The 25,646-nt window shown below is 36.3% G+C and overlaps 1 protein-coding gene across 4 annotated transcripts in view; it reads right to left on the bottom strand.

Moving 5' to 3' along the window:
* Nucleotides 1-25,646, bottom strand: part of LOC107083922 (synaptotagmin-2-like) — a 90,774-nt gene that overhangs the window by 10,789 nt on the left and 54,339 nt on the right. For 3 of the 4 annotated variants that reach the window (XM_015373489.1, XM_015373491.1, XM_015373488.1), the window contains 2 exons: nt 4,718-4,933; nt 4,230-4,390 (listed from right to left, as the gene is read on the bottom strand). In XM_015373489.1, coding sequence (XP_015228975.1) covers nt 4,230-4,390; nt 4,718-4,910 — 354 coding nt within the window. In that variant the 5' untranslated portion in view covers nt 4,911-4,933. Of the gene's footprint in view, nt 1-4,229; nt 4,391-4,717; nt 4,934-21,536; nt 21,790-25,646 lie in introns of those variants that run through there. The other variant, XM_015373490.1, reaches the window with a different exon arrangement.

Here is a 25,646-nt window from a genome sequence, read left to right as displayed (position 1 = left end):
TTGTACGTAGAAACACTTCAGCCTGTGGTGGATATTTTAAAGGACTAGATCACAATGGTGCATGTAGAAGAGGTGGACAAGAAGCAAACAACCTTATAAAACAGTTTGATACAATAAAAACAAGAGTTTAAGACTCTTGAGAAACATGACGCCTGAAATTCACTTATCCATCTGTGCAGTAGTACACCAAAGAGAGAATACAGCTCCAGCTTAAATGCATTTTTTCAACTGGTAAACAGTAATTTACTTACATTTACTCAACTCAAATTCTTTACTATGACAAAGTTCTAACTTGACAACTTGTAAATAAAATTCAGTTAATTCTTACCAAAGAGAACAACGAATTTAGGTTAGAGCTGCATTTCCATTCTAGTATGTTTTGTAGTGAGTATGAACATTTGTTTCAAAGGCTATGTTCACTTATATCCAAAAATTGAAGGGAAGATATTTTTATACCTTTTTTTGGTGCTAAGACTGAAAATGAGTAGATTAATGTTTAAAGCTCTTTACACCAAAGCAATGCAAGGTTTCAGATTTTACTACAACACTAATTTATGGTGGATGGATATATTAAAGGTCAAATTTAAAATACATCTAAGAAATGTATAGCTCAATGCTGGTAAATATGCCACAACTCCTTAATCAAGCTTTTATTTTTCTTCTTTTTTATTATCTAATTCATGTAAAGCACTTTGTATTCTCAGTTTACTGAATTGTACTATACAAATAAACTTGCCTTGCCTTACTCAACAGGTAAAAAATAGCATCCAGGTGGGACTTTTACTTTATATTCACATTGATAAAGATAATTTAGTTCTGCATCAACTCAAATCAATTGCATTAAACATTCCTTGTCAGTGTTGCATTTTGTACTTCTTTTATATTCATTATTTCTATTCATTTTGAGATGAGATGTTTTGTTAAATTTCTGGCTCATAAAGCCCAATTTAGTTTAAACTGTAGGAACCATTAAAATGTTTTATGATAAGAACAGAATGATTCTCTTTTTCTATAAAAAACTCAAATTTTTGAGCATTTTTTGAGCAGACCTTGAGGTTTTCCTTGGGAAAAGAAATAGTGCCAAAACCTCCTACAGTTTCTTCATTGTTCCTTGCTGGCTCTTAGTAGCCTCTCTTACCATTTTCAATGCTGTCTTTTTAATATTTTTTGGAAAAATGCCTTGGTATAGTAATATTACTGTAAATTTAGTTTTTTTTTACTATACTTCATGTGGATATATAATGTGGTATAATGTTTTTGAAGCCTTTTTACATGACATTTTTTTTTAACCATTGTAACCTGTTGGCAAATAAACAGGAAATGATGCCAGAAAACTTAAACTTGATTTCATGTAGGTCAGATGTAATATAACAGTTTTTTTGGTGGGGTCCCAAAGCAGAATAAATGCTATAACAGAATCCAAACACGTTTATCAGGCTATTGGTTTTTACTTTTCTTTTTTTTTTTTTTTTTTTACATTAAAAAACACCATTATGTACAATTTCAACATCTGAGATGTAAAAATGTCCAATATTCTTGATGATTTATTATTTATCTTTTTTTACAATAATGGAAGGAAAAAGACAGGCTTTTATTTATATCAAGAAATTATAATGACTTTGGTCATTTATTGATGTCTTTGCTTTTCTAGTTTATTGCTCTTAGAGTGGCTTTATTTATTATCTATTTAAGTCAATGATTTAAAAAGTCATCTGAAGATATTTTTGAATTGATGGATTTATTATTTGGTAATTTTATTTTTTTTTAATCATCATGCCTGTCTTGATTAGGCTTAAGAAATCAGGGACTCAAAGTTAAATAGATATACCGGTATGTATTATCGTGCACACGTCAGGCATCAGTGCTCTTTTTTACTTAAAGTTATTTAGCATACATCAAGTTAGTATGAACCACTGTAAAATAAAAGAATATATATCGAAAACCTTTCTTCATGAAACCGAAAGCTCCAGCTGCCCAATAATGAGCTAGGAAAAAATACATGGCAGACACTCACAAATTAAAAAAATGAACATAACCACTTTAGAACTGCTTACACACAACACCCCCAAACAAATGCTGACATGCAGACTCTCCAGCATGCTAAACCCACTCTCTCTATATATTTATCTCTCGCCCTCTCTCTCTTAAACACACACACATACATTCATAAAAATATTCTCATTCTGCATCATTTTATGTTGCATTCTGTGGCTATGTTGCGCTATTACTTTTCATTCGAGCATGCCAGGCCACATAATGCAAGATCCAGGTTTATTTCTGATGGCAAATGTTAATGCTTTGCTGAATGAAATCTGAGCAATAAATAGTCAATAACTGCAACATACCTTGTTTAGGGGTCGAGAAAAGTATTTATCTATGTCCTAAATATAGCATAATAAAAACATGGAGGTATCATGCTACATATATGCATACGTTTTATTTCGTTTCATAATTTATCTGGGACCTCAGAGATGCAGATACAGTGTGTCTGAATGAATGCCTTTTGCTGAGTAAAAAAAAGCTCAGTTTTAGGGTTTGCAGGCAAACTGTCAAAGGAAACAGACAGCTGACTTCCAGCTTTCCACTTAGCTGAATCAGGCCTCTGTTCATTACTAATTCAGGCACGCATTCAGGGTCACCATATCTCTCCAGTGAGACCCAAGGACTTTAGGAAGGGGGGGGGGGTTATTGGTGACCGTAACCTATTATGTCAGCAGCATGGGTCATCCAGGAAAGTTACTCTCAAGTCAAGTTGTGGCCATTCAATGGTAACCTACTGCAAGGGCATATGCTGGTCTTTGTCAAGAGTCACAGATGTTTTCATCAGCTAAATAGGAGCTTGTTTTCACATCCAAGGTATCATAGACAAAATTTTACACCTGAGTCAATCTACAGACGAATAGTTGGTAAGTCATCTGTTGTCCCTGAGCTCTGAAGTTAATTTCTGTTTTTGCCGTAGCCCGCTCCAAGCTTTTTGTTAAATTACATTACAAGTGTTATTTGACAAATACCCAGCATACCCCTTGCACATGCATGTTAGTGATCTCTAGTGAGTTGCTCAGTGCGCTCAACATTCAAAGGCTTAACCATAGGATGAGTTTCATGTTCACTTCAAACCATATAGCATTAAAAAAAAACGTTGTTGTTTTTTTCATTTAATAAAAAAAAACTGCAATCCTTGGATATTCAAGACATGGTAGTTGGTGCAGCATAACAGTTAAGTGGATTCTGCAAAGCAACCTAAATACTCCCAAAGAGTCCTCAAGCACCTGCAGCACCAAAACTTGCAATAAACTAGGGAAGCCAAAGCAATCATTGTCATCAACATTGCAATCAAACCCCTCCAAGCCCAGCCCAGCCCCACCCCCCTCCAGCACCGTCCCCACCCTGCCCTGGTCTGTGCTTACACAGAGCGGCCAGAGAGGGGTGCCGCGTGCTGTCAGACCTACCGTAGACAGAGAAGTCCACCACAGTCAAGATACACGGAGCACACATAAGACACAAAGCAGGAAGGAGGAGAGCAGAGACAAAGGAAGAGATTGAACTCACAGCAGACACCAAAGAAGGGTAATCACAGCAAATGCAGTAAGCTGCTCTGCAGAGAGTGAGGAAAATGACAGATGGGAAAGCCTCCTTATTGGCACAATTATGTGCTTTTAGTGTTTTTTTTTTTTTTCTTAATACCTGCATTTTTACTGTTTTTCCATCACAAAAACATAAAATGAAACCTAAAGTAACAGAAGTGTGAAATCTAGTAATTTCTGATAATGACTGTTTATTGAGTGTAAAAGAAACAATCATAAAAGAGGCTGTGTAACCAAGAACCCTGTCATTTTGTTCTCAAACCCCAAAGCCCACATGAAAGAGAGTGCAACGATAACATTTATCACAAGTACATTGAATAAACAGAGAAAGAAAGAGAAAATGAAACAAATAATTATGAATGACAAACAGTGTTATCAAAATCTGTGAAAAAACACTCTTGACTGGGTTAGGGAAAAACAAGTTAAAAAACCTTGTTAGACTCTAATCAGTAAGAAGTATAATAAATTAGCAGAGTCATTTCTATGACTCATAATGTCTATCTTTGTTTTACTATAGTGCCTCTCATTAAACCCAACAGACATTAGCTAATAGAGTCATGAAAGGGTCAAATATATTTGTGGCTCATTTAAAGGGCCAATATAGATTTTCTTAGCTGGGACTCAACCTGTGCCAGTGAAACATACCTCGCCTCCTTTCAAGTTCTTCATTCCCATGTCACCCTTTCCTTTCTTGCCCTTCTTGTTTTTCTTCTTCTTGCAACAGCATTTCTTGATGATGCAGAAGCAACACGTTAGAATCAGTAAAGCAGCGACCACGGCAATGGCAATGATGGCCCAGGATGGCACTGAGGAGAACACAGACCAGTTCATAGATGGAACAGCCCCATTAAAAAACAAAAATGAGAAGCACATACTCTGAAGTCTGACTGAATGATAATTTAGCCTGCTTCATGTCATGCCCAAGGCCACATGGATTTAGTGAGAGGTGGAAGGTTAGCAATTAGATTGGAGGAAAATTAGATTTCCTTGCCATTAGGAAGAGCAGCCAGTGATCAATACCAAATAAAGACATTATGGGACTGATGATGCCTGCAGCAAAAGAGAAAATCTAATTCCAAAATAATTGTTGAGAGCCACGTCGATAACAGTTTTGGCTTTTGCCAGGCACTCACGTGGGATCTTGTCGATTTCATTCAGGAACTTGTTTTTGATCTCATCAAAGGCATCGTTCTTGTTGACTGGCTCCGTGGAGTTCTCAGCAGAGACTAACGCTACGGGGGCTGGAGTAACAGTCAAGTCACTGGCCCCCGTTGGTTTGGCTGCGACCATGGGCGTCGTTTGTTGCTTGAACAAGTTAAACTTCATCACTAAAGCTGCACGATCAGCCCCTGAAAAACAGCATAAAAAGGCACAGCAATAAATAACAAATTTCTGAATTGAAATCAATAAATTAGAATATGTGTTCCAATGAGGCATCTTTGTCAGATCAATTGTATTTTTTTAATCAAAATAATAAACTTTAAGCAGGTATTAAATATACAAATCTTTTAATCTAAATTTCTGTATTCCCAGTTTATTTTTTATTAGTCTAATGTAACATTGTAGCTCTCCAAGAAATTAATCATGTTTGCTTTAAGCAGAACTCCTCAGAATTTATATAAGAATGCCTAAAAACCGTTGGTCTTTGTTTATTTATCCATAAAATATTTAAGGTTATTGAATTTAGGTACTGTAATAAATGTGATATTACTGTATTCAAATTCAACGAGATTTTCCTTAGATTACTAAATATTTATTTTTGGTGCATTATTATTACTAAGATAAAATATAAGAAATATCAAGCAGAATGGAGTATCCGTCTATATTTACCACATAGTTTCTTGAGACATTTTGCATATTTAGCTCAAATATACATAAATGAGGAATACATGTGATAAAAAGCATGAAGCCAATGTAGTGTAAATGACACAAGATGGTTCATGATCATTTTTCATATCTACAGAATCAGACATCCCAAACTCCTATAGGTTTCAGGCACTTATGGCATAAACCAACTAAGGACCCAAATGGTTTAATGTTCCATTAGCGTTGAAATGTGTTGGTAATGAAGACTGTACGGTTTTGGGAAGTTTTTTCATGTTTCTACTCTGAAGTAGCATAATTTAATGGTTTCCGCAGACAGAAACATCAGCCTAAGCAAGAAATGAATCCAAGAAAGATAGATAAATAAAGTGATAACAAGAAATCTAAGAATAATGGCTTGGATAAAAACTTTTGTATTAGGTTGCTCTTTGAGGACAAAGGGAATGTATGTTAAGCTTTTCTTTGGATAATAAATGCAACCAACAGCCATTACCATTTTTAAAGAATTTTATAGATAATGAGAAATTTTACGCTTTTAATGGGAACCTATTTAGCAGTGGGATAGTGATATGTGCTTTGCATAAAAACATAATTCAAGATTTCAGTCCAAAAGCTTTCCATGACCCAGAAAATGTGTTTCAATATTTTTAACTGGGTCCTCAGTACCCACTGTCCTGCAGGTTTTAGATGTCTCTGCTCCAGCATGCCAACATCACGCATCACTCATTTATTAAAGTCAGGCAGGTGGAGGCAGGGGAATACCTGAAATATCCAGGACAGTGGATCCTAAAGGAGTGAGTTTGAAAACCAATGATCTATTTCAACTCCAGAAAGGTGTATTTTTAACAAAGCTTTGAAGAAATCCTGACGAAGCACTATTAGCTAGTAGCGCTGCAACAAGCTTCATTCATAGAAGCTTACTTTGACATTTCTATTAAACTGTCTCAGCAATGGAGGGCCACTACTTAGTCAACACAAAAGTGATGATCTTATGATCTTCTTTATGATAAAAAAAAAAATCTGTAAAAATTAAGTCTAATTTGCTGTTATGTACCTTACTAAAATCATTTTGAGCAGCAGGAGACCATAACATCTTTTTTTGCAACCTGTTTTAACTGAAACCAGGTAGGGATCAGTTAGCATCTCATCTCCACATTTTGCACATTGTGTATAATACGGATGATAGCAGTGCTTATTTTATAAGTACGGTAGTCTCTAAATGTGTTCCGTTACAAAGTGTGCAAAATAACTAATCCACACTGGCTTGTAAGTAATTGCTTTATCTGCTGCCACACATATAAAAAATTAAAATAATTGTGTTTTTTAAGCTTTGTAAAAGAAATCTAAATGCCCAAAATATTTGGAATATCATTTTGATATATTAATAATCACAGATTATCAAATAATTTTTAGGACAAAGCCATAAACCCAGTCTCTCTGAAACCTCTTACCTGGTGGTTGCATGCCATTTGAATAGCAATGACCATTGTAAATTTTATTTATTCATTTTTCTTATAAAACAGACATGGTACTTAAGTGCCAAGGAAGGAAGAAACAAAGGTCACATCTTAAACCAAGAAACCTTTGATTTGATCCTGAACTAAAAACATTGTTTTAGTTTATTTATTTAGAGATGAATGCAATCTTTTAATTTCATAGGCATCATTGAAGGTTATATGCAAAAAGGCCAAAAGTCCATCAATACAATATAATATATGAAAATATTAGGGATAGCAAACTTTCAATGTGGTTTTAATATGTCACAACTTTAGGTGAGGACAGTTTTACTAAGTTTATTTAAAAGCAAAAATTTGTGGTGAAGATTAGAAAAGGCCCTGGAAAATTAGTGTAATTCTTAACCATTTCCCTCAAGATCATGACAAGATAAAGTAGGAAGGCTAAAAAGATAGATACAGTAACTTGAGAGTCTTGTTTTTTTGTCTTACAGTATATCCTATTTGGCAATACACTTGAGTATAAATTCCAATTTGCATGTAAGGAATTGAAACTGATTTCAGAGATTAACACATGTAAAATTCCTTGCTTTGGGTTTTATATTGCGTTGCAAGGACACCCACATTATACAATAAAGTGCTTGGGAAAGACATTTCATTTAAAAGCCCACAAAAGAGTCCTGGAAACTTGTAATATATTACTGAATACTTGGAAAACTTATTCTATTTCCCACCCCTGTGGTAAATGATTAGTGATCAGTTAGCATAAACAGAAAACTTTAACAAAAAATCATAATAGTAAATCCCATTTTTAACACTACATCCAATTCTAAGTCATTAGTGCCAAAGCAATAGAGATGTTTGACCATGCAAAATATTTCTAGTGGCCTGTACAAAAACAAATTAAAGTCAAAGCAGGGCATCTCAGAGTATCAAATGCAGCAAAATAAAGCCTGTAATTTAGTCCAGAGTATACAAATGAGCCCTTGATTTACATTTACAAAGCAGAGTAAAAAACAAGCACAACAAAAGAAGACCTGAGTTCTTGATTTATTTCTAACATGTCGGTGTGTGGTAAAAAAATTCATCTCCAATTTTGTAAGCGCTAATTTCCAAGTTACTGCCAGAGATGCTGTTTCTATTTATTGTGGCAAATAAATTATTCAAACTGAGGCTCACAGAAGCAAATATAAGCTTATATTATTCAGGACTGTGGACAGGGTCATGCCTTTTGAAAATGTGAGTGGTTCGAAAACCTTTTTCTGTGATGAAACTAGCTGGCAGATATTTTGTATTAGTCTAGTACAATGGTAACTGTGCTGCAGATAAATTATATGAACTTGCTACAGTAGGTTGAAAATAATTACACTAAAATGATATATGTAATATGTTTAAAGATATATTTATAAGATTATGTGTGTTACTAAAAATTAATATCTGCACAGCTAGGACAATGTTTAAGGGTCACATAAGAGGTTTAGATTATATCTATCAATTAAATTAACAGCCATGAGTGATTCCTCTACAATGTCCTCTATAGAGGACAAAAAGAACATTGAACAAAACTGTTTTATGACCACCATCAGTTCTGTAATAAAGTCAGTTATATTAGCCAGGCTTATGTTACATTAACATTCCAAATTTACATATTTAAACAAAACTGCAAACTAAGGCTTCCAAACTAAGGCTTCCAAGACACATACTGTAGAACAAACTTAGCAGCTATCCCCAAAGGTAGTTTGCTTATTTTGGTCCTCTACTCTGAAAAGTAATAAGACTGGAAAATATTCATTGAAGTTTTTTTTGTTTTGCTTTTTTCTTTTTTGCTTTTTGTCACACGTCTTATTAAATAAAAACTAAGCATGTTAAAGTTCAAGATGTGGTTGCCCTGTTATCCTAAATCACCTTTTAATCGTCATGGATATCAATAGACTTTTTTTATCTGTTTTTTCGATCTTTTTACCTTGTATTTTTCATTCACTTTTGCCAATGTTTATGTCCATATCCTAGATTTGTTTCTGCACCAGGAGTTTGACAATATTAATCAAATTTAAAAAAAAGAAGAGAAGAAGAAAAGAAGAGTGTTTTTGGTTAGGGAAAAGAGCCTCATCATTCCACACATACGGTCCTTTTCAACCATGAAAAACCTGACATCACTTTACCCCTAGGGTGAATAAGGATTTTTAAATAGCATGTCTTCAGTGCACACTTAACATTGTAGCAAATGATGTATTTGCAGCTGAAAAAGCAATATCTACAGCAGCATCAATGCTGTATCAGCTGCCTCTGTAGTGGCACCACATGAATGCTGCATACTGGATTTTCAAAGAGTTTTTGTCAACATCGAAAACTGTGTTTTCCAAATAAACTAAATAAACTAAAAACTTTAATTTTAGTTCACACTATTGAACAAGTCTGTGTGCTAAAGATAAGTATATTAGCATAAGCAGTTTACATATGCTAGTCAAGGTTCATCATTAACACTTTGACCATTGATTTATAAAGTCTATATAAATAGGCAATATTTGAATACAGTGTTGACTGTATATTTAATGCAGAGTTAAAATAAAAGAAGATCAAAATAACTTTAATTACGTTGACCTCTTACTGTAGTAATTGAGGTAATCGTTTTTGCAAGTCTTAGCACCAAATATTTGTATCTTTATCATAGTTTAGGGAGGAGGAGCCTAGGAGCTTGCTTAAGTCACTTCTGCTATGTTAAATAAACACATTGTCCTTATTTGGCTTACCACTGGGTAAATCAAACAACAATTAACAAAGAAAACAGGTTTACATTAAGAAAGCTTACCATGGAAAAAAGGAAAAAGGAGAAAAAAGTTTGCCTTTATGAAGATTATGAAGCCCGGGGATTAGCTGATATAAATTGCACATAATACTCTGGCCATAGAGAAATGCGTAAATTTTTATCTCCATCTCTTAACATGGACCTCACGTTTTTAGAGTGTGATTCATTATAATTAGCAAAAAAAGTTATACTGCACAGCCTAAAGGAGCGCAGCCTCAAACATGAGCTGGCCCTTATCACAAAATCCACTCTTTAGAGTCGGATGGTCATTAAGCAGTTTTATCCACATCCAAGCTGAATGCAGTAAAAACGCACTAGTAAAGCATTTCACTGGAAACCATATTGCTTCTCCTATAAGACAAACTTTAAAAAGAAAAGCTTTTCTCTTCACAGTTACCCTGATCTACTGCCATGTCCCTTTGCTCTAAGACATAGCCTAATAAAGTGTCCATCAACACCTGTCCTGGTGGAGCCCTGTATATATATTTAGAAGCTTTTAGATGAGAAAAACAAGCTCATATTGAATGTTGATAGCATCCTGGATCTTCAACGTGAGGTTTTTTTTCAGACCCAGAAGATTTTGGCTTTGAAAAAGAAGCTTGTCTGAATGACTAATTTAAATATGTTTTAATTGAATAATCACACTATATCCAAAAATTATTAAATCATATATATAGCATCTGAGATATGAGGCATGATGGTGGTCCGAGGGGTTTTGTGCAACGCCAACGTACACGGCCGTCAAGAAGTCGATGCCCGGTGACCTTTGCCGGATGTCTTTCCCCCGTCTACTTACTTTGAAAAAGTTAACAAAAATAAAGGCCACTAGACCCTTAAAATACAAGAAATGTAAGATATAACCCTCTGTCAGCTTGACCGGCGGAGGCTCAATATTTAATGGAGAGGCAATACAAAATAGACGTTTTGGTGGCTTTATTGAACTCCAGCTTGTGCACACCAGCACCTTCTTACACTAAAAAGTACAAACAGCATGTTATACCAAACTCAATTCAGGTGACATGAAGGAAGGAACCATGAAAAGGGATTATTAAAAAAAAGAAGCTAAATTAATATACATACAAACCTACACCAAAACAAAAAACTATACACCTGAAGTAATATTTACATACATAGAAATCAATACAATTAAACAAATATAAAGTCAATCACAATAACCCATTAAACTTAACAAAACTCATCCTAAACTACCCTCCTTATCATTTTGGTCTGCTCCAAGTACATTGCAGCACCTGGAGCACTTTTACCTTCTCAGCCCTGCCCTGCTGAGAAGCCAAATCAGGAAAAGGAAGGTACATTCACTTAACATAAACAGAAAATAAGGAAAAATAACGGACATAAATGTTTACGCTTTCTTTTCACAGGCAGGATGGCCAGTCCTTCTGCTTCACAAGAAACCATGCCAAAAATGTCCAAACAAACTACAATAAAGAACTCAAACAACCCAACTATTTGTTCCAACTTAATATTACATAACAGAAAATCAATAATCATATTTCATGGGGTAATGGGACTCCTGGTCCCCATTACACCCTGTGTTTATATTGAACATAATGTTCACATATTAGATAGTATTTTACCTGTAACTATAGTTTTATTTCAACAAACAATGGAAAGGAAAAATAAACTGCTTTGTGCCAATTGACAGTCCATCACCCTTTCCACAACACAAATCCGATTGCTTGACACCAAATGACAACTATGATCATGACAATGACAACAATCATTGTCATGATCATACAGGAAAACGCAGGCAGCAGATAAGCCAATTCCACAAGAGTGTACCTCATTTTGTGTCTGGCAATGTTGTCGTTACCCTGTGGGGACAATTTCCCAAAAGTATGGTCTATTTTGGGGACTGATTTGTACTTGTAGGGACTAATGACTGGTCCCCATGAGAAGAAGTTATCTTCTTGGGGTGGTGGTTAGGTTTAGGATTAATGTGTGAACAGTGTTTAGGTTAGTTTTAGAGTTAACTATGTGTTGGTAATGGTTAGGTGCAGGGTCCAGGTTTGGCCATAGAAAATTAACGCAATATAAATGGAAGTCAAAGGAAAGTCTCCACAAGGATAGGGTGACATAAATGCCTTAGCTACTGTAAGGGGATCCATTGCTTCTTGAGGGAACAGAAGAAAAAGTGTTGTTTTTGAGTATGGGGTTAGGTGCAGGACTGAGTACAGAACTGAGTATAGGTTGGGTTTAAGATTATATTAGTAAAAATTGAGTCTTGAGTTAGCGTCAGGTTTAGGCCATGGAAATAAATGAACTTAAAGCAGTGCAAAGCCCTTGTTAGTAGAAGAATATATCATGTGTGTGGGTGCCTGTGTATAGGCCATGGGTGAGGGAGGAGATGTTTTTGTCATGAGCTTATTAGCACCCACATCAGCTCCAAGTCAAAACAACCCAAGGATGAGGAGCTAATGCCATGCAGCTGTTTTACTAGATGACAACAAGCACCACAAACAGCAATTAACCAACTATCCACAGCCAGTCAGACACTTTTTTTTTACCCTGCAGCACCACTGTTTCTATAGCTATCTGTTGGTGGCCAATCTGTGAATTTTTAAATAACAACCTATATGTCCTATTAGACTTTATTTGTTGCGGAAAGCCTTAAATCATCTAAGCATAGTTTTTCAACATGAAATTTATTAACTTGAAAAAAAATGATGCCAGAGTCACCTTACTGCTGCGACAGACTGTTGACCTGTCCAGGGTGACTGCTGGTGATAGGCACCAGCCCCACCCGACCTGACAATAACTAAGCAAGAGAAAATGGATGGATGGAGTCACCTTACTGCACCTCTGGACCTGGGTTGGGTGCATGAAGGCAGTAAATTGAGTATTGAATATTTGGCACAGTGAATAGGTTTTTGCTTTCAACATAAAACAACTGCAACAGCTGCTAGCTTGTAATTGGTCACTGATGGGATGGGTTGTTAAAGATGCAAAGAAAGTTGAATAGTATGTCCCAAGTGACATAATCCCAGCCACCGCTGAGGCCCCCCCACCATCTGTGACATTACGGGTTATGTGTGGGTGGGATGAGTGGTTGGCCTCCAGCTGAACTAGCTGTGCATACCGTGCTGCTTCATTTCCCCTAAGTCTAACTGATGTAATTGTGGCACTAAGAGGAGTTATGTTCTTTAGAAATTAGTTGACTTGCTAGATTTTGCCCATTATAAAGACCCTTTACTTGCTAATCTTTGATTCTTGACTCTTCAGGCTGATGGAAGCAAAGATATTCTCCCAAACAAGTTCCAAGCAAGCGTGTGATATGGTTTATTTTTGGACTTTTCCTGCTGCGTGACTCAGTCATCAGAGCAAGCAATCTGAAGGATAAGCTACACATTTTTAAAATTTATGATAAACGCCCATGAGGATTTCTACAAGAATAGTGCCTCAATAAACACTAAGTCACACCTGACCTCAGATATGCCTTGACTTAGTTTAAGAAGAAAATGTGTAATTGTACAACTAAGGAACACAGACAGCTGTATTTTAAGGAATCAGTTAGAAAAACCAATGTCTGTTCAAAAAAGATCAACTGCAATTCTGAATTGGTTTGAATTAGAATGTATTTGCAACTCTGATCCAGAATGCATGCTACTTTATGGTAATTCAAACCAACATTAATGGACTTTGGGCTCTTGCTGTCATAATGGTGTTATTTGTTTACTTTGATAGGGTTACAAGATGGATACTGATGGCTGCTGTGGGCTTGCACTTTACTGCAGAAAGACGAGAAACCCTGTGGTGCTGAGACTATTTTTTTAGTTGTATGTGCTCAGAATTGTGGTTATCTGAATTTTTGCAGTCACAGTGTAGATCTCTTTACTTTCTACAACTTTACAACAGTTCTGTAGAAAATCAAAATATTAATTTGAGAGGATGTCCCCTTAATCACTTGAGCAGAAATGGCATATTGAAATTCAGCTGGTACTGTATGTGTAGTTCAGAAAATGCAAAGTGCATGACGGAGACAGATTTCTTCAAGCTAATCCTCTGTGGTTACATTGCACTCCCTCTTTTGTCATTTAATGGTAAAGAGCCAAAAAAATGACCAAGTCTTGGCTAAGCTGAGGACACTTCATTTTCCAAAAGAATATGCCAGAACTAGATTCTGACGTTCTTAATCAAAAATCTTCAAGTCTCAGACAGAATATATCAAGAGAAACATGATAATAAGCAAAGTTCTGCTTAGCGCAGTTGAACACACTTAATTTGATTAACACAAATCTTTTGTCAGTTTTTTTATTAACTATACATTAACTTATTTTTCCTTTTTTTTTTCCTTTTACTTTTTTCTTCTGTGATGGAAGATGAGTTATAAAGCCTTAAAAAAAAAAATTATTCTTCACTGATGTTACACTAAAAACAATTATCTTGAATTTAGGTATATTTAATTGACATGGATAAAAATTTGTTTTGATATACTGTTTTTCATACAACTTATACAACTTTTTTGAAACCCTATTAACACAACAAAACCCATATAGGAAGTTTATTTTTTGTTGTACTTTTTTACGTTGATGAACCTAAAATAGTCTTCCTGTATCCTTAGGGCAAATATGACTTGAATCAGTGAGCCGATCTTACTAACCACCATTTAAAAAAAGACATACACAAGAACAAAGATTGATCTTCACAAATTAAAAAAATGATTATAAAGCAGCATGGCCTGTTTCAAAATAATTTTATTATTTTTGTTTTTTGGTAACTATTAAACTACAAAATTTCAATCAAGGCAATATCCATCAGTTATCTGTCAAGGGCACAAAGGGGAGCCTTCAATGCATAAGCAGCTACAGAGGTTAGCCCCTTAACAGTTGGCCTCAGCTCAAACCTATCCGCTGAAACAAAGGGTGGGCAATCATTCCCCATGCAACCCTTTCACACTGTGAGTTAACTGGTTGACTCTCTAGAGATCATCATTTTTTGCCAAATTTTACACATGAACATGGAGAGTTTAGTAACTATTACTGAGATGTCCATCAGATTTTGTCAGATAAGACAAAGATTGAGCTTTCCACTATAGATATGTATGGACATGTTGGGGAATCTGTGATGCTGTGGTCTCTACCTTTTCAAAAACCCCGAGGACCTTGCTGGAGTAAAGGCTATTATAAGCCCTTCAAAATAACCAGAAAGGTCTTTAAAGATCTTGACTATCAAAAAACGTACACATCTTTACCAAAGCATCAGTTTGCTCTCAGGTCACCACATCATCATGATTTTCTGTCATAAAGCTTAGTGGTGTTTTTTATGTCAACCACATTTTTCACTCTGAAGTGGGGCAATGGCTTAGGCAGAGAATGCTTTCTTTGACTGGCATTTTCCTAAAGGTTATTGCCCCGCATACAGTCTATTACAACAAGTAAAAGCCCTCAGGTAACAGTAAGTATATACAGCTGGACAAAATAATACATAAAAAGCAACTTTTTGTACTTTCTGATGACATTTACTAACTCACACTGGGCATCTGAGCTTTAACTCTGTCACTAAACTGGCTCGCTTCCGTCAAAAATTGGGCATTTAAATAGCACCTGATGTTTCGCTTTCGGGAACACAAACACTCTTGATGTAACCACAATGACCAAAATATCCTTGAGAAAAAACTGGCCACCAGTCAGAGATCCTATCAAGGCAATTACACCTCCACATCCACAAATGCAAGATCATCAAGATGTCATGTTGATGTTACTGCTGATCTGAGGGCAGCTGAGATAAAAATGTCAACAGATACACTGTCCTTCATCTCACTAAAGACAATTAGAGAAAAAGGCCCTGCCTGCATGTTCCTATTTGTGTCTTTACCCAAAGGGCCGTGTGCAGAGGCTCATTTACAAACCAGCTTGCATAGATAAAACTGTGCTCATTCTCACCTGAGACTGACTCAGCTATCACCAGGAGATATCGTTGGAAAGGAAAAGTGAGTCGCAAGGGTTTGAATGCTGCAGGCATCATTTACAACCAGTTGCCATACATCCTCCTTCTACCCCTCAGCACGGCCCCTACCCCTGTCTCCCGATAGGCCGATTAATCATTCTGTCACACAGACAGTGACCCAATCTGGATGTAAAGCTGTGTAGAGGAAATGTGACATGAGCAGAGGGTCTCCTGCACCACAGCAGATAAGCAACATCTAATAACATTTAGAGGGGAAAATGATTAGAACAGGACACCTTAAGTGAAAATCATTTTCATGTGACAAAAATTATTCAAAGAAAAGTTTTATGAAAGGAGCACCTTTCAGGTGGCCAATAAGCCAAGCAGAATATACTGCTCTTATTTTATTTATAAGATTTTGTGGCTAAACCAGTAGAAACTAAAAGCTATAAAGATTAATCTGTTAGACAACAAAAAATGGACAAAATACAAAAAGAAAATGGGACTTTGGATTTGAATAGCTTAGTGGCTATTTTTCTACCTCTCAATTCATTGTCAAATCCCTTGAAACCAGATTGATGGAGACCTACTGACTCCCTGCACTTACATGTATTGAAGACCTCGGACTTAAACTGCTTAAGTCATTGAGATATACTGTATATATTTTTTCTTTTCTTTTTTTTTTTGTTTTCTAAGCTTTGTGTATTGTATGGAATCCCAGTCAGTATTGTCACATACAAATTAAACATTTTCCAAATAAAACTAAACATGAAATAAAATAAAAACCTGTCAGGAAGAGCTCTCCTATCAAAGAGTGAAAACTTCGATCTGCTATTATCTGTCATTATTTATCCTGTATTATAACCCCACTAATATATAGATAATCGATATCCTAATTTTCCTTCATAATCTGTATATAACTTCCATATTTATTTGTTTAATGGCCTCTTACAATTACTCTCTGTTTATATATATACCATTTATAGTCAAAACATACATAGTCTCTGTGCACATGTTAATAAATACTTATATCCTGTATAGCACTTCTGCATAGATGCAATTTATTACAAAAACATTTACAATGGCCGAAAGTTTTCCGGTTCCTATCTTATTTTTTATTTTCTTAATGTCAGAATAACATGGTTTCTTTTTTATTGACATATTTGTCTTCTGTTATTCTTCTAAACATGTTAGGGAGGGGGGCTATAAGGGTGTCCTCAAAGAATAGTTATTTTTCTTTATATTTTTTTTAGTTTTGTTTGTGTTCTACATATTTAACCAAAGTTTTATTATGGACTTATACTAATAATAAAGATTCTCGATTTTTGATTGCGAATGCCTCCTTCCTTCTGCTTATTTCTTTACTTTTTCAAAGAAATACAAGCAGAACTCAAATCAGTTAAACTCTTTGCCTTATTTAAGTTTTAGAACTAAATATAGAACTAAACAGATAGATAGAGAGACTTACATGTATATTGCTAAGCTAAACTAACTTGGAAGGGCTATTTGGAGGGAGTTTTAAACGACTTTTCACTTGACATATTACAATATTAAACTATTTGAGGAAAAAAATATGAATATTTAGTTAAATAAAATTGTTCTTTAAGTTGTTCACTGGAATGTAAAATAGAAGTTAGTGAGTTTACTTTTAATAATGAATGAAAAGATGTTGTAACAATCTACTTAAGACATTAAAGGCACTAAAGAGGATCTTTCCATGGTGCTCAAGATACAGACGGTCATATTTAATGGCTTTTATCAGTGTTAGACTCTGCTAGCTCCTAAAACAAAACCCTTTTTCAATCATACCCTACATTTGGGAGGGTGTAATTGCAAGAAAATTATTAGCAGAATATCAGTTATCAGTATTATTTACTACAACAAACTACTTGCTTAATACATTGCAATAAGAATAATAGAAGAAAGAAAAATGTATTCACTATGGATCAAATATAAAAAAAAATCTTAGAGTAAAGAATAATGACAGAACAAAAATCTAATGAAAACTATGACTATATTCTTTTGCCTGCATTAAAGTTGCTCTAAGCGTGCACTATTCAACAATCATAAATCTTTATTTCCTCTACAGAGCACTAGAAGTAGGATATACAAGTAAGTAAAAATCTAACAACACCCCACTGACAGCTTTCTCTACAGTTTAAAGAGAAGCAAAACTGCTCTGTCAGCACAGCAAGATCTGTGGAATTTGTGACAGCATCTGACCGTTTAACACTAAGGCTCCATGCTGTTGTCTGCCAGAGACACATCAGCAAATGGGCCAGAGCCAAAGCCCTTAGTATAGGGTGAAGAGCTGATGGCATTCACAGAGAGCTGCAATAAAGTATCAGAAACAAAATTTCTAATTTCACTTTTTTTGAACAAACAAGGCTGTGTTTGTCCTTGTTAGCAGTAATCTACATTTGTAAAACTTAGAAATATATACCTTAGAGAGAATGTTTAATCAAAGCAATAACAATTTTGGACAACATTTATACTGGCCAAAAAGGCCACACCACACAATATAGCGTATATACAATAGGTTGCTAAAGTTAAATGGAGCCTAAGCTATTACAGTAAATCTTTTCTTTCTCTTTCTCTTTTCATCATTTGGGCACCAGCTGCCTTCTTGGAGGAAGCAAACAGAAAATAAGGAGACTAGTGAACTTCAAAGCTTCCTCTCATTTTTCTGATTATGTATGAGACATTCTGAGAGTATTTCCTAGTGCGAGAGCCACTGGGAGCGGCTGCCTGAGGTACAAACTTAATGAGCCTGTCTAAATGTTTTAGAGCCTGAAAATCTGAGCCTGCTCAGTATCACATAGTCCTCTGCATTACTGGCATTATAGAAGTAAACATGGAGCAATAGCACAAAGCATGACACCCCTTGATTGATGGAGTTAAAATAAGTAATAATAACTTGAATACAGCAATTGAATATAACATTATAATGATCGACAGATTACACCTATAAGATAGCTACTTCTTTAGGAGTGAGTGGGCACAATATAAAGCAGCATGTGAAGATTTGGTCTTCAAGGTGATGCTGTAGGAGCAGCAAAAAATTGACAGGTGTAAGAACTTAAACCAGCTATTCAAAAGCTAAATTATGATGGACAGAAAAATGAAAAATGAATACAAACATCCCCTAAACCTTTAGACCATTCCTAGTCTGCAGCACCCATTTGCTATAACAAGGAAGCAACAGAGGTCAACTGAGGACAGAATCACGGACAATCAGAGCTTACTGATATACATGAAGAGCAAATGTTGCCCTATGTAGTCTCACTCAACAAATGAGTTACCCTTAGTTTTCAGGTGGCTGTGTACCTGCAAAGCAATTGGGCCCTAGTGTTGATCTTTGCCTATGACCAATACCTCCAATAATTGGGCATGTGAGCAATGGACCACAGAGCTGGGCAGAAAATGCTCTGCTCAAATGAATCATATTTTCTTTTGCATTATTTGGACGGCTGTGTGTGTCAGTAAGCTAGGTAATACGGGATACCAGAAAGCACAGAGGGAAGAAGGCAATTCCACGGAGTCTTTGTGATGTTTCTGGATTCTACTGGGAAACATTGGACTGCCATCAATACGGATGTTCTTTCAACACATGGCACTTACATAAGCATTGTTCCTGACTATCTAAATTTTCACTAAAACCCTACACACTGGTGACTGGAATTTTTTATTTTTCTTTTGAAAAATAAATATATGCAAATGTACCCTGCTACAAAAACAAAATCAGAATCGGTTAGAGGAGTAGGTTTAAGGTGTTGACCTTGCATTCAAATTCTCCTTATCTCAGGTCAATCTAGCATCCGTGAATTAGCTGAAACAAATACAATCCATACAGGTCAATCTGAGGACCATGTAGGATTTCAAGTTAGAGGTAGGTGTAACATTTTACTGCCAGATATAATCACCAAGGGGCTATACTGTGCTATGCCTTGACAGGGACAGATTCTGTTGGCAAAAGCACACAATAAAGCCAGCGGTCATACATTTTTGAAGGACTGGTGTGAAGCAAATTTTGCAATGACACTGGGACGGGGCTAAAACTGCAAAAAATGGAAGTAAAGTTATGATACCCGAGCAATGCTGTCTTTATGAGGGAAAGTATGAAAGCTAAAGTTGTATTTAAACAGCTGCAGCTTGCCATTTTAAAGACTTAATGGGCCAAGGTGGCCAAGTGGAAAAATGAGTCTGACACCCTTGATATGAAGGTTATTTTGATAGATTGCATGCAGTACTTACCACTAGAGATGTACCGATGTGAGAATCTTGGCTAATATCAATATTCAATATTGATATGTATTTGTTAAGGATGATATGGCTTACAATCATTGCCACATTACCAAATGCACAATTGAAAACTGAAAATGTTATTTTACCCTGAGTATGGGAAAGGTTGTTTTTCTTGTATGCCTCTGTGATGGGCTAGAAACCTGTAGGTGTAGCCTGCCTCTCAGCCATTTGCTGCTGTGAGTATGCATTAGCAACCCTCAACCCTGAGTGAGAACACCAAGGTACAGAGAATGGATGCATTGGTGGATGGTTATTTTGACCAATCTAACCATTCAACATTGTAGTTGCACACCCCCAGAAACACAAAGCACAGAAGAGATCTAGAAATAACATAAAAACTCCATCATTTGTATCTTGTTTAAGCTGAATGTGTCAAACTTTGAAACTGTAGCCTGACATACAAAAAATAGAGATTAATCAAATTCATCAAAGATATGTTTCAATAGTCAGAGGTGGTTTGTCAAATATTATTGACTCCGACAATAGTACTATGAAATTGTAGCTGTTATTTCTGGGTGCATATAAATAGGATATAGTACCAATCTTTTGGAGTATACTCTAAAGCTGTTTACATCCTCTACATTGTTTGATTGCAACACTTCCATAGAAAACAAAGATCATGTGATTAAGACATTGTAAGATGTTTGCTGTTGTCCCAGTTCCAAACACGGATAATTTCAAGATTTCGCTTTAGGTCACATGAGGACATGTGAAGCCAGAGATATATGACTACAGTAAAGAATTCCACATGAAATACAGTTTTCAAGAATGACAGTGTTCAAACCCCAGTTTCCGTGACCCTTTTCATGGTCGGTATCTCACAAATAATCTGAATAAATTCAAGATCTTAGACAGTATGATGCTAATGAAAAGTCTAATCCACAGACATAAGTAGTCAGTAGTCAACAGTGTAAAGTGCAAGCAGCCCAAAGATAGGTTTTGTCCTTGGTACAGTAACCTCAGTGCTGCCTGAGCTAAATGTCCCAAGAGAGACAGCAGAAAAAAAGAGCATCCTGCAGCGCTTTATGAAATCCCCACCCCTCTCTCTGTACTCAGCACAACTGTCAGCCTCTTTTTGTGTCGGATTACTCAGTCTTCAAAGGTAAAGAGCAGAGGAGGTTGGCTTCTGTTTATGTATAAAACACCACTGTCCTGGGAATTTTTAAGAGCAGCATGCTGTTTCCTTGCTCCTCCTGGCTCTCTTTCAGTGTTTGAAATGCCGGTAAGGCTAAAAAGGTATGCAGAGTGTCTCTCAGCATGGCAGCCCCCCTGAAGACTCTCCTGTTAAGAGGTACACCTAGCAGCAGAAGCTAAACGAAGCATGCCAATAAAAATAATGTGTAAAGAACCACAACCCTTATGAGATTCATACAGAGGCCAATCTTCAGGGGAGATATTACAAATAATATAAATCTGTAGGACAGTTTAGGATCCAAATAACTGAGAATTTAAAAGTTAGATATAAATCAAGCTGGAAATAAGTTGGAACAGCATAAAACAGAGTAACATACAGCTGAGGTGGGGTGCAATCAACCATAAAGAATGAGATAAATTCTAACTTCATTGTTGCAGATACAGACAATAATAACAGCCAAAAACCTATCTTAGATGTAGTATCCCTGCAGTCACAGAAACAGAGCTGAAATAAACCCTTACCAGCACTACCGTAATTCCTTGATCCTGTTCTTCACAACGAGCAAACCCATTCACCAAACAGGCACTTGGGGTTAAAATTACAGTGCCTTAATGATGTCGCTCGACTGCTCTCCCATCAGCACCAGAAGCTGCAGTCCTCTTTGCACTGTTTCCACTGCAGCAAGACTTGTTCTCCTGCATACACACGCATACACGTATGAACGCATACCCATACACATACGCTCCCTCTGTAACTACCCCCACCGTTGTGTCTCCCTATCCCCTCCTGCTCTCCCTCTCCTCACTCTTTCTGTCTTTCCCTGAAAGGATCCCTCTCCCCTCCTTTCACCTCTCTTTTCCTCTCACCGCTTTCTCCTTCATCTTCCACCCCTTTCCTCCATGCCAGCAGTTCCTGGCTTCAACGACTGATTTGTGATGCTGCTCACAAGGCGCTGCATGCAGCAATCTGTGTCCTGACGCGTAAGGGCAGTCCAGAAGCACCCATATGCTTGTGTGAGCCACATCCGTACTCTCATTCCATTCAAGCAAAGCCACTGCTACTTGGATATATCCCTGAGCTGCAACTGAGCGTGTGTGTGGGGGCGGGAAAGACAAGGAAACTGCATGAAATATTCATTTTTGAGAAGACAAGAGGAACGGTCCAACAGTAACAGTTATTTGCTACCTTGGTGCTCTGCATGTACTTTGCCTGATTCAAGTTTTGAAATTGTACTGTTGTCCCTGTCACCAATTCAGATTTTCAATAGATCAATAGGTCATATAAATCATGTGCAAGTGTATTTACAAAACTTTAGCTGACAAATAAATGCCTGCCTTTTTAATGTGCTTTGCTAAGCCTCTAGGATTTGGTAATTCCCATAACTCTTCAAACTGCTAAATGATCCCCTTAAAGTGAGGAGGTGACTGTAAATCTGCTCATTAATGACTCAATGTGACGCACTTTTTCGCTTAACACCAGTAGGGAGCCAGACACTTTGGAGCCCTTTGGGTGTTGCTGTGCATTGCCAAGAATTATGGTCCTCCTCCCAAGTGAATCACACACCTTATTTGCCAGCAAAGAATACTAGATCCAAAAATCAATACAGTCTCAATCAGTAAAAATAGTTGGTAGAAAGAATAGGAAATATGTTTTTGTTGTTTCCTTTTTTGTTATCCTATACAAACACCTGGGTTTCGAAAAATACAGGAAAATCAAACATTCTCTTATTCTGTTCTCAAAACCTCATTATAATGCATAACTGCTTCAAATAAGAAGTAAATAATTGAGGCTACTCTGAAAATGTTTAGGTAAAGAAAAAGAAAAGTTTTTATTCTCTCTGTCAAGCTATTTAAAATAAATAGCTTGAACTGCAGTAGTAAAATTGTCCAAATGTAACAAAAAAAAATGTAAAGAGGTTCCTTCAAATAGAAACGCTGACAAAAATGAATCCAAAAATATAGAACCAATAGCGCAAGATTTCAGGCCATTATTTACGTAAGCCTTATAATGGGTCACGAATGTACATTTTAAGTACTGAATAATTCACTAGAGTTAAGGTCACACTTATGTCACATCTATTTACGTCTAGAAATCTTTCTTTCAATTTTATTTTTATACAGGCCCAAATGCAAAGCAATAAAAAACAACTGTCAAAGCACCAAATTTTGTTTCATTTATTAAGAATATGAACATTAATAACATAGAATTTATAGTTTGCTTTATAGGAACAAAGGAGGTTACTTTAAACCAATAGGAATTTGCCTTTTATTTTTATTTCATTTTCTAAATGAAAACCATGTGGATTGTCAGGGCTCTGTAAAGATTTTACGTGTGCCAAGATAACTGTTACCTTATTTATATAAAACAGGGCTGATTCTCTTAGCATTCCAGCCACCTCACACATTCATCATAATAAGGGGAGTGAAACCTTATTAGTGTTAACATAACACAGGTAAGATAACATGATCAAATTGCTGCTTCAACATTTATATACAGATAACCAGTTTGCAATTTCTAAGTTGTAACTGAGGAGTGTTGCTGTAGCTGCTACACTATAAGTGCAGAAAGAGAAAGCTAGATTGTCTATAACACCATAAATGTGTGAGCAGGGCCGGCCGGAGGCATTAGCGAACTAATGCCTGGGGGTAGGGGGGCACAAACGTTTGACTGCCTTTGAGCTTCTCACATACCTCTCATAAAATGAAGCTAAGGCGAAAATTCAACTAAAGAAACTCTGATTACTTCCATTCAATCTGAGGCTGATCCGCCTCCGACGCAGCCAACCCGCTTCAAGCCACTTTCCTCGATGCCCAATCATCTTGCAGCACTCTACTTAAAGCCACTCCAAATCATCTCTAGGCCTGCTCTTCAACAAGCGCAAGATCCATCGCTCCTATGTCGGACTTTGATTCAGACAACCCACCTCCATCCCCTTCTCCACCATTGTAGTAAGCTCATCCGACTCCTCCTCGATGCTCCTTCAACCTCACCTCCAGTGTGTACTCCCTCCAGACTTTCATGGAGTTCCCTGTCACTTTAAACGGTCCGGCAGAAGACCGCCACGTTGAGCCTGGTTCTGCCAGAGATTTCTTCCCAAAGGGGAGTTTTTTCTCTCCACAGTCGCTTCATGCTTGCTCTTCATGGACAGTTTATGCAAACTTTGTTCATTCGGTGACATCTAACTCAAGCATCACCCTGTATACCAGCCTCTATGGATTAACCAAACTTCATCTATCTAAACTCCACCACCAGTTTCAGGCCCGGGGGGAATATCCTTATTCTCATACATCAGTTTATCTGCATTAAAGTATAAATCAGCGTTTATGTTTCCTGCCGAGGCCTGAGCGCCAAAGTTCAAACTATCGCATCAATAAACTCTTCTAATTGCATCTTTCTCTCTCTGTGAGTTTTTCAGATTGAAATGAGATGTGTGAGCTTTACCAAAATCCTTGGGTAGCTCTCAGGATAGCCTCGACTCGGCCTGTAACAGTTGCCTCAGCAGAGAGAAGTTTTCCAAACTCAAATTGAAAAAAAAAAAAAACATACTTGAGATCAATGGCTCAGCAAAAACTCAGTGGACTTTAGTATTAAGTATTTAATCATTAGTATTAATAAAAAAGTTGGCCAAGCAATACCATACAATGAAGTCATCAGTGACTTTGCCTCCAGAAACGATTTTGAGGTCATTGTTGAGCAATTGTCATTGTTGAACCCTTGCTGTTCTTATGTTTGCTTTCATTGTTTATGTATCTTTTTTTTTATTTGAAGATTCTTTTTTTGATTATCTTAATGTTTTTCTATTTTGGTTTTATTTAAAAAAAAATTGCACATTCAATGCAAATTTGCAAATGATATTTTTTTATATGTTTTGTGAACGTGTGTATTCAGAAGTTTTAATAAAAGAGCAAAGTATTTTAAGTATCATTTATTTATTTTGTATTATACATAACCTCACTGTATTGGTTTATTATATTTCGCTATAACATTATAGTATGACATTTGTGTCAATAATGTTCTAGCATAGGTGATTCTTCATGGTGGGAAGGGGGCCCCCGGATCAAATTCTGATTAAGGCACTCCAATAGGCTCGGGCTGGCACTGCGTGCAAAGGAGTTACAGAACGAGGGGGATATGGGGACTTTGGTGGTGAAATATTTGTGATAATAATTACAACATGGGTAAATAAATCAGCTGTTATAAGATATGAACATTTCAAATCAATATCAAAACAGATCATTGATCTTTGAACTAATGTACAATAACTACACAGGCCACGTATTAACTAAGCATGACTAGATGTGCAATAATATCTTTTGGACAATAATGAAGGTAATAGATACATGTCTATCAGATACTGGGTTAGGCTAAGCTTAGTAACAAACCACGTCTTCGGTTTGTCTTAGTTGATAAATACATTGACCATAACTCTGTTATAGCTTAATGAAATAAGCAATAAAGTGTGGGTATGACCGCTCAAACACTGAAGCAAAGCTGCATGGAATTGAAAACAAACACAATAATTTTGAAGGAAACATAAAAATATGGGTTCATAACTCATCCTTTTAAGGCACATTTTTCTGGACTGAACATGTTTATATACATATATATATATATATATATATATATATATA

This window comes from Cyprinodon variegatus, unplaced genomic scaffold (genome assembly GCF_000732505.1).
Source record: "Cyprinodon variegatus isolate N-32 unplaced genomic scaffold, C_variegatus-1.0 Scaffold87, whole genome shotgun sequence".
Classification (NCBI taxonomy): Eukaryota; Metazoa; Chordata; class Actinopteri; order Cyprinodontiformes; family Cyprinodontidae; genus Cyprinodon; species Cyprinodon variegatus.
Note: the sequence above shows the minus strand (reverse complement) of the source record. Positions and strands in the feature narration are given on the sequence as shown.